The sequence below is a fragment of the Melitaea cinxia genome, chromosome 27 (genome assembly GCF_905220565.1).
Source record: "Melitaea cinxia chromosome 27, ilMelCinx1.1, whole genome shotgun sequence".
In the NCBI taxonomy this organism is placed as follows: Eukaryota; Metazoa; Arthropoda; class Insecta; order Lepidoptera; family Nymphalidae; genus Melitaea; species Melitaea cinxia.
The window spans coordinates 4,503,033-4,513,426 of NC_059420.1; the positions used below are offsets into that span (position 1 = coordinate 4,503,033).

At 38.9% G+C, this 10,394-nt stretch overlaps 1 protein-coding gene across 1 annotated transcript; it reads right to left on the bottom strand.

Moving 5' to 3' along the window:
• Nucleotides 1–606: 606 nt before the first annotated feature.
• LOC123666874 (non-structural maintenance of chromosomes element 4 homolog A) lies at nt 607–7,990 on the bottom strand. The gene is made up of 7 exons (XM_045600898.1): nt 7,888–7,990; nt 7,377–7,487; nt 6,106–6,224; nt 3,821–3,978; nt 2,470–2,660; nt 825–937; nt 607–733 (listed from the first exon to the last, which is right to left on the bottom strand). The coding sequence occupies exons 1-7, from the start codon at nt 7,988–7,990 to the stop codon at nt 689–691; spliced, it is 840 nt and encodes a 279-aa protein (XP_045456854.1). The 3' UTR covers nt 607–688.
• Nucleotides 7,991–10,394: the final 2,404 nt, after the last annotated feature.

The window sequence follows — 10,394 nt, forward strand, 5'->3', positions numbered from 1 at the left end:
CAAGTAATACTTGGTCATCAGCATAGAGAAGACATTTGACGAGTAACTCACCCATTCTCAACCCACTTTCATTCTCTTTTAACTCTGTCAAGCAATTGTCCATGAACAAGTTAAACAGCCACGGTGACGCTACACATCCCTGTCTAACACCTTTTTCGATATTAAACCATTCAGTGTATGCCCCGTTTATCCTCACACAAGCACTAGAATCCCTATAAAGAGATTGTAGTGCTCGCATGAGTGCGCCGCTCACACCGTACATGGACAATGCTGACCACAATTCATTCCTCACCACTCTATCATAGGCCTTTTCCAGATCCACGAACGCGCAATAGACCTTTTTGTTTTTTGCTAAAAACTTTTCGGCTATGCACCGCAAGGAAAAGACCTGATCCGTACATCCCATTCCCTTTCTAAATCCCGCTTGTGCATCCCATACTTTTTCATCTGTTTCATTCACAACCCTTTCAATCAACACTTTCGCATACAATTTACCGACCTTAACTAATGGAAGCGTTATATTTATTTAGGTAAGTAAAGCTGAGAGGATCAACCAGTCTTTATAATAGGACATTGAAATAAATTTTAAAAATTAAAATAAAACAATAATTAACATCATTTATTTAAAATGTTCAGGTACAAAGTTCAAAATTAAAAATATACATATCCACGTCAATCTTCAATTCTGTTACTCGAAAAATGGCTCCGTTATCCTGAAAACTTCTACAAGCTCCTGAAAGAAAAAAAAAAAATAATAATAAAAAACAATAAAAAAAATATTTGATGGTATATTATCATGTTCGAAATAAATAATCATCCCGTACCTTCCAACGTTTCATATCAATGGACACTATGAACTGCGTTTCCGATGTATTCTCTAAGCGCCTGCGTTTTTTATTGTTCAGAGTTTGGATTAATGGCAAACCGGTGTCGTCATCTGTAAAAATAAGTGACGAGATTTATATTATTACGTGTTTTCGGAAAACTACAACCTGGGGATCTTTAAGTCGCGAGTGAACAGGTTACTTCTAGGTATGCGTGCTCCATCTTAGACCGCATTTTCACTTATCATCAGGTGAAATAGTGGTCAAACGCAAACCTATCATTGTATAAAATAATTGTTTGCAGGCAAACGAAAAAAAAACGACATCAATGACATGACATGAATTTCGCAAAAAACTCAAGTGGCTCCCAATTCGCCTTCGCAGGAATACTCATATTCTTACCCTACTTTACTCCATTTTATTTAATCCCTTTACCCCTTCCTATCTGAAAGAACGTTTCAAATTCCTTGGTGATTCTCACGAACGCTGTCTTCGTTCTGACAGTAATTTTCTTCTTGAAATTCCTTCTCACTCCTCTTCCTTTTATGACAAATCTTTTACAGTTCAAGCCTCTCGCTTATGGAATACCTTGCCCTTGAATATCAGACGTGTACAAACACCTGCACTTTTTAAAAAGACTGTTTGGAAGCATTTTCTTCAAACTCAACAATAAACAAGTAATTCATAATTATAATGTATACATATATGTATTTACATGTATGTATGTATGTATGTAGGTATGTATGTATGTATGTATATGTTTAATTATTTGAATATTTATAACAAATTTGTTGTAACTTGTACACCTATGCTGACGCTAGAACATTTCCTTTGCCCTAAGGTTGCCTGGAAGAGATCGCTTTTTAGCGATAAGGCCGCCCTTTGTACCTAATGAATATATTGTCAATATTTTCTTTCTTTCTTTGATATGTATTATTTCTGTTTTTGGTGTACAATAAAGTGTATTATTATTATTATTATCAATTATATCGATAAGTAATACAACGTAGGTAGATGAAAAAATAGTCAAGTAAATACGCATTGTCAAAGATTACTCCAAAAGTAGTTATCAGATCTCGATAAAATTTAATGTGACCACATGATAAACATCAGCTTTCGATTAAATTAAAAATTATCAAATCGGTACACCCAGTAAAAAGTTATACGGATTTTCGAGAGTTTCCCTCGATTTCTCTGGGATCCCATCATCAAATCCTGGTTTCCTTATCATGGTACCAAACTTGTAATATCTCCTTTACAACAAAAAAAGAATTATCAAAATCGGTACATCCAGTAAAAAGTTATGCGGTATAATACAACGTAGGTCGACAAAAAAAGCGTCAAGTAAAAACGCATTATTAGATATAACTCGAAAAGTAGTTGTTAGATCTCAAATAAATTTAAATGGGACCAAATGACACACACCACCTTTCGATTAAATTTTTTTTTGTCGAAATCGGTCCACCCAGTCAAAAGTTCTGATGTAACAGACACAAAAAAAATACAATCGAATTGAGAACCTCCTCCTTTTTTGGAAGTTGGTTAAAAAAATTGCCTTTTACGAACTTATTCTCTTCTAAATGTCGTTGTTGGTGGAATTGAATTTTTATGATAAAAATGGACATTGAATTGTTTTGACCTTTACCAACAAAAACAGCCAGCTTTCCATCCCTCACCATAAAGGAAAGATGGTAGATGTTCTCAACGGTGCGGCTGAAGTTGTTCGGGTCGAGAACTGCCTTAAAGTAGTTCATTGCATTGTCTTTGCATACGGATTCCAACTTTTTGAACATTATCTGAGCTTTCTTCGTGTCTTCGTCGTTGTCTGTTACGATACTGAAATAAGAAAAATCATATTTAAAAGGTTCAATATTTTCATTAATTATGGGGGGTACCCAAAAAATCGAAAAACCTTAGGGGTAACTTTGCGCATGCGGTAAGTACTCCCATGAAGATAGTCCTCCGAAAAGGTCGCTAAACTCCAGGCGGAAAACGCTGGTCTGAAGAATTAGATCGAAGTTCTTCGGAGGTCACGGAGCTAAAAGAAACGGCGCAGTCCGCGCAAAGATCTGAAAGCGTCCATCCGTGTTATATACCCCGAGCTAGCGGGCGTCGAGAAGCGTCTGCCTCCTTCTAAGGCGCTCCGACCTCCATTGGTGGTTGAAACTAAGTGGGCTAAAACTACGGACAAAAAAATTCTTCCGCTATCACGTTTGTCTGACCGTCTCGATACTGTGGGCAGAAGTGGAGTCGAAAGCGTCTCTTACTACCAGATCCTACAAGGCGCAGTCCAAACGGTGGTCTGCTGTGACAGAAGTCGGCCTGGAGGAAGGCTTGAGAGTGAGACGGGCTATTACTAAGGTACTGCTAGATGTAATCGGTGTTGGACCGAGGGACATGGATTCGATTGTCGTGAGGTGTCACGGCAGCCAATGCCCTGGACGAAATCGCCAGGCTCCTCGTCGGCTGGAGCTCGGCTAGGATCCACATTATGGAGCAGCGCCTCTTGCACATGGTCCGAACGTGCAACGGAGCACTGCGTACGGCGGAAAGCCGGCATCCTATACAATTGGGGGATAGAGTTTGCTGCCCCTCAAAACTGAAGGAAGAGCGGTCTTTTAGACCTGCACCGCTCCAAGAATTGAAAACCGCCAGGCGCCAGAGGGTAGTACGGCCACGTCTTTGTGAACGGTTGTAGCTTTCTCCAGGCGCATTTTAACTATTGCGGCACCAGGCTTCAAGACCTCCTGATGCAGTGGCGCAGTGGGGGATAGACCTGGCGGTGGCATGCGAGCCCTACAAGTGCCACCTGCGTCACAGTGCCACGGTGCCACGGTGCCACGGTGCCACACTGCCACAGTGCCACGGTGCCACAGTGCCACGGTGCCACGGTGCCACAGTGCCACGGTGCCACGGTGCCACAGTGCCACGATGCCACAGTGCCACGATGCCACAGTGCCACGGTGCCACATTGCCAGTGCCGGAGCCGGACCCACCTGCCGGTCCGCGGCACGGCCTGCTGGTGCAGCTGCGCGCGGGCGCGGGGGGCGCGCGGGGCGCGGGGTCGCGGGGCATCGTTCGACGCTCCGTGTAAATACGTCACGGGCGGGGCTTCGTTCGGGAACGCGAAGCACCAGAAGTCCGAGTTACGTTTCTGCAAATTATTATAAATAAATAATTAATAAACGAATGTCTTATGACATTATACTACTACTGTGTGGTGGTATTGTGTGGTACTGTGTGGCTACGGTACTAAAGAATACAGCCACCCCCTCTCTTCCCGTGGGTGTTGTAGAAGGCGACTAAGGGATAACACAGTTCCGCTACCACCTTGGAACTTAAAAAGCCGACCGGTGGCGGGATAACCATCCAACTGCTGGCTTTGAAATACACAGGCCGAAGCCGGGCAGCAGCGTCTTCGGTGCGACAAAGCCAGCCCTGCGGTCACCAACCCGCCTGCCCAGCGTGGTGACTATGGGCAAAACACATGAGTTCACATTATTTTTGGCGTAAACTTGTGGAGGCCTATGTCCAGCAGTGGACTGTATAGGCTGTAATGATGATTATGACATTATAATCGTCCCCTCCTGTGTTCAGCAATTCAAAATCAAAAGCAGCTTTATTTAAACAGGCCCCAAGAGCACTATCGAATCGTCATTTTACAAATTAAAACTTTAAAAATAAATTATTATTTTTATAAAAGTAAAGCTACCACCGATTCGGAATGTAGATTCTGCAGAGAAGAATCGGCAAGAAATTCCGCAGTTACTCTTGAAAAATATTATATAAACTGTGTTTTAGTACAAAATTAGTAACATGTTGCATAAATGCTTTGTTATAGGAAACAGCCCGATAGTTATAATTTTTTTTTTTTTTCTGACAAATAAATTAATACAAATATCACAATCCGCGGAGCAGGAAGTACCGCCAACAGGCTAGTCCCGGGGCGCATTATCCCATCCGCTATTCAAGTTTTTATTTATTATCTACTGCACTACTACTGTTCTTTATACGGGTCACCTGTGTATGTCGTTTGTGAATACATACATCAATTATCTGTTTTATAAGTCTGTGATATCACATTGTAGCTTAGACTTAGACATTTCAAAAATATTTGGTTTTACTGTACCTAATCCTAGTACTATTAACCGCTATCTTACCGTTATTTTTAACCGACTTCAAAAAAAGGAGGAGGTTACTCAATTCGACTCGATATATATATTTATGTATGTTCAGGGATAACTCCGTCGTTTATAAACCGATTTTGATAATTCTTTTTTTGTTGGAAAGGAGATATCCCTAGTTTGATACTATGATAAGGAAACCAAGATCTGATGACGGGATCCCAGAGAAATCGAGGGAAACTCTCGAAAATCCGCATAACTTTTTACTGGGTGTACCAATTTTGATGATTTTTAATTTAATCGAAAGCCGATGTTTATTATGTGGTCACGTTTAAATTTCATCGAGATCTGATTACAACTTTTGGAGTAATCTTTGATAATGCATTGCACTTGACTATTTTTTCGTTTACCTACGTTGTATTACTTGTCGATATAATTGAAGTCGGTTTTTCTTCGTCTACTACTACTACGTCTACTACTACTACGTCTATACTACTACGTCTGTTACTAATGTCTTTGACTACTTTTTAAAGTATTTTAGCAAAAATGGCCTTAGTTAATTATGTTAGTAAGCACACATTATTGTACTCATACACTACAAATTAAAATAGACCAGAACAAAAAATATGTTGGTTAAAATCTGTAGCTCGACTGGGAAAGTACCTTAAACTTGCAGAAGATCACAAACAAATAATACCACTTTTAAACAGGTTTGTATTCCTGTGGTGAGTAAGGTAGCCAGAGCTTCAGAGAATGCATTGTCTGGACAGCAGGATTAGCATCTTTGATTGGTGTTCATAGGCTACGGTAAATGCTTACCATCAAGCAGGTTATATAAACTAGGAATTAGGATAGTATATTATATACACTTGTAGGTTTTTTTAAACAACCAGGTCGGTCAACCGGATATGGCTCACCAGATGGTTAAGCGGATACTACAAAAGCTTTGCCAACCCTGCCCCGACTCTCTCCAGGAGTTCCGGCTACCTTATTCACCACGAGAACACAACACCCCTTGACAGCAGTGTTATTTAGTTGTGCTCTTCTGTAAAGTTGACGTACTTCCCCAATAGGGCTGCTCCAGATTTTGAGCAGGATATTTCCTGCTGTTCCTTACCTCAGTTTGCCAATTTTTAGTATAAAAAAAGGACACTCACGATATTCTCAGCCAGTTCCGTTTTGTCATATTTGTTCAGCTCCGAGCTAATAGCTTGTGAGCACTGGATCGCCGCCTCACTCGTGGCCTTGATTACTTGCGAATCTAGGTAATTCTCAGCTGTAAAATAATGATTACGGTATAGCAATTTATATTTGATTGATTCAAATTGTAATTTACTATAGCTACGCTTCTTTCTCTATATAACATTACTACATATACATGTGCCATTGGATAAGGACAGTAGCATATTTCCTGCTCAAAATCTGGAACAGTCCATCTGGTTAAGTACCCCAAACTTACAGAGGATTACAGCTAAATAGCACTACTTTCAAGGAGTGTTGTGTTCCTGTGACTAAGGCGGCCAGAGGCTACTAGGGAGGGTCAGCAACAAGCCTTGATAATTTTATAAGCATCTTAAGGTGCAGTTGCCGCTTACCATAAGATGGGCTGTAAGCTTGTTTACTGACTTAGTTGTATAGTATATAAATATATAAGTAAAGAGAAGCTCCGAAGAGCTTAATCCATAATGCTGCCTTAGTGTGGGTTAGCAGATAATTTCCCTAGTATGAATTGCAAATGTTTTCAGACACCTACGCTGAAACTGACATTTTACCATCACTGTAATTGAAATGAAACAACTTATTCGGATTTTATCGCGGTTTAAAGGTGCTCTACGAGGTACTATCAGGTTTCCGACGTTTCGGATACTTTACAGCAACGGCGGGAGGTCCTCCCGTGACCATGAAGTGAAATGAAAATGGGACATCGGGAATCTACAAAAGTTAATAAACCGCGATAAAATCCGAATAAGTTGTTTCATTTCAATAAGTGAAATTCGCGTAATCACTGTAATTGTTTTTAAGTAGTAACCTCCTGTCTAATGTTGAAGTTTACATGCACTTTTTTTATTTATTTCTATCAAATATATTTACTGACGACGACGCGTTAGCGCAACGGCCACAAACCAGTGCTGTGGGTTCAATGACAAACATTTGTATTGGCCATGCAGATGTTTGCCGTGGTCTGGACGATTGTACAGTCTTTGTGGGTCTCCCCACCATGTCTCCGAGACCACGTTAAGCCATCGGTCCCGGTTGTTATCACGTACAGACAGCGATCGTTACTCATGGTAGGGAATATATTCGCCAACCCACATTGGAGCAGCGTGTTGGACTATGCTCTGATCCGTCTTCTACATGGGGAATAAGGCCTATGCCCAGCAGTGTGATATTACAGGCTGCAGCGTAGCGTAAGCGTAAATATATTTACCGGGGTTTTGAACCCTGTCCTCAATTTTTCCATCCTTAAACAAGTTGTTGGCCTGTGTCAGTACATTCTTCGTTTCTTGTATCATCTCCGGTGGATTTGAAGATTTATGACCTGAAAATCACGTCACATACTTTTGAGTAAAGATTAAGGAAATACAATTTAAATTCAATGATAAACTTTATTATTTAGGGTCTTTCCTAAAATAAGTTAGTTTAAAAACACGAGCTAGATTGAGCTATTAAGACCTGTTTCCCCCCCAATTAAAAAGCTAGAAGTTTTAGATTAATACATGAATATGGAAGAGTTCATTGGTATAAAGAATCAAAAACTTTCATCTCCTGGATACCGTCATTCACCAAATAGCGTGTATCCACAACCAGTGGATCAGGCCATCAATAAAATTGTATTTTTTTGTATGATCTTTAAGAGAAAGAAATAATTTTTACTATAAACTTTTGATAGAACGAAGCCTGTCCGGGCAGCTAGTAATATATCAAAGATTAATAAATACCTATGTGACTTGTGTCCTTGTATAAAGTTTGTAGGAATTTTTTTCTTTCAGTGCTGTAGAAATTGTCACTTAAATTATTTACATCAAGTTCCATGGCACTCATCTTTATAAACAATTAAATTATTCAAATAACAGATTTAGTTTACTATTGTCGTCTCGTGCACTTCTTAACCTCGAATAAATCTGCGCAGTGCGCACAAAAGCACTTAAATATAATAAGTATTAAGTACTCAAGAAGATAAGTAATTTAATATAGCTAACAATATTATTGATGTTAATTCAGATTAATGGCTTCTAACAGTGACAATAACACAAATGTTTTCGACAGTGTTGCCAACTTTATTTTTACCAACCCACCAAATGAAGCCGTGTAAACCACCAGAAACCACTAAAACTTATTGGCCTCTCAAACCACCAGAGTTCCACTAAAAAAATCAAAGACAACGGCTACCTACCTAAATATAATTTGAAAATACAACAACAACAACGTAATTATTATCATGAAATAAAATAATAATTATTTAGGTTACGTACGGAATTAGTCGCAATGATGGCAAGAGACCTGATGGATTGACGTTGGTTCCCTGGGAAAGAGGACGGGCGCTTTTGTGGGACGCAACCTGCGGTGACACACTTGCTCCGTCTCATGTCAGGGAAACAGCCTTAAAAGCGGGAGCCGCAGCGGAAAAAGCTGAAACGACTAAACGGCACAAATATTCGTCACTAATTCCAAATTACATCTTTGTGCCGTTTGCAGTCGAAACACTTGGACCTTGGAGTAGCAGTGCAAAAAAATTTTTAAAAGAGTTAACACCTCGCGTTATTGCCTCCACTGGTGACAAGAGGGCTGGTGCATTTTTTGCCCAGAGAATCGGCATAGCGATTCAACGGGGAAATGCTGCCAGCATTCTTGGCACAATTCCACGCGGACATGATTTATACCAAAACTATCTGTAAATATTTAGTTCTTAAGTTGTGAATTTTAAATATGTATAATATTTTGTATATTGTAATAGTTACGTACTCAGGAAACAATAATTAATGTAACTACAGAAAAAAAGGAAACAATTAGGTAAGTACATAACTACTAAAGAAGATCGTCTTCTGATGAATCAGCTTCATCTGCAATTTGTAATGTAATTACTTTCTGCTTTAGTAACAAAAAAGTAATATAAACAGATAAAAAAACTAATTTTAATGACATGTTCCGATTCATGCTTAAATAACTTTTGTTAAATTGATTCCGGAAAAAAAATTGTTAGAAACAAATTATAGAGAATTTAATTATTAATAACATTGCTCTCTTTAACAATCTTGATAAAGTTAATAGTTTTTGAGATAAATGATAAATAATGATTCAGGACACAGAGAGGCTGGTGCAGCGAATACTTGTGAGAGCGCGAAATTAACAATTAAAAAACCAGTATACACAATGAAATGTATTAAAATCTCTATTAAAAATATCATTAATTATTGTATAAAGAATTTTAAAATATATATATTTTTTATATTTTAGTTTTGACGACTGAGTAAATAAATAACAACTTGGTCTTTCGAACCAAATCAAACTTAACCCAATAGTTGAACATATAAAGGTTCATTCAAGAAATTCATACACAATTTTCGAGGAATTCCCAACAGCCGACAGGCTTGAAGTCGTTCGGTGTTGCCTACACAACAAAAAATATACCATTTTTGCGTGTTGTGTGTGCGTGTAAAAAAATCCACTAAGTTGGCAACACTGGTTTTCGACTTGGATCTTGTTGTTATTGACATTGACCTAGGATCACTTCCACAGAGTAGAACAGATCACTTCATGGAGCATAGAGAATGCTCTATGCTCTACGGATCACTTCATCCTATAAACATTGACAGAGAGTAATAGAGTATCTTTCTTTTTTTTTTATGGCCTGCACTTTGTGCGTTGCCATGACGTTGCCCAAAGAGCAACACGGATGGGAGTAGCCATGTACAGGCGTTCCCCCTCTGTCAAGGTATAAGACCAAATGGCCATATGCATACAATAAAACTAGTTGCAGCCGCACTGATCACTAGACTAAATCTAGTTGCGCGATTGAATCAACGTCCTTCAAAAAATACCAAATTGTTCTGTTTTTTTGCTGCAAAAAAAGATCTGCCACGTCAAATTTACTAAAACATGACGTTACCTTTCATACGTAAGTATTTTTTAATCACATTATTACTTGTATACTTCTTTTAAACCTTTTTAAAACTTTAAAATTACAAATATTATCGGTCGTGTTGACTCGATTTGTTTCCCAACACAGGCCGCTCGCCCTCATACAATATGCGGATCGGTCGAGCGACTGATCGGAGTCTATTTCCGAGAAGTCACTGTCGCCGAGCGATAGTGTTGTTACCGGTTTGTTTGTAGATGGTTATCGATAAAAACGGTCAAGGCAAAAGAGGAGACAGACATTTTTGAGATTTTGATTTATTTAAAATGTTATATTGCTAGTTTTTTTTTTAATAAACATAACAGTTAT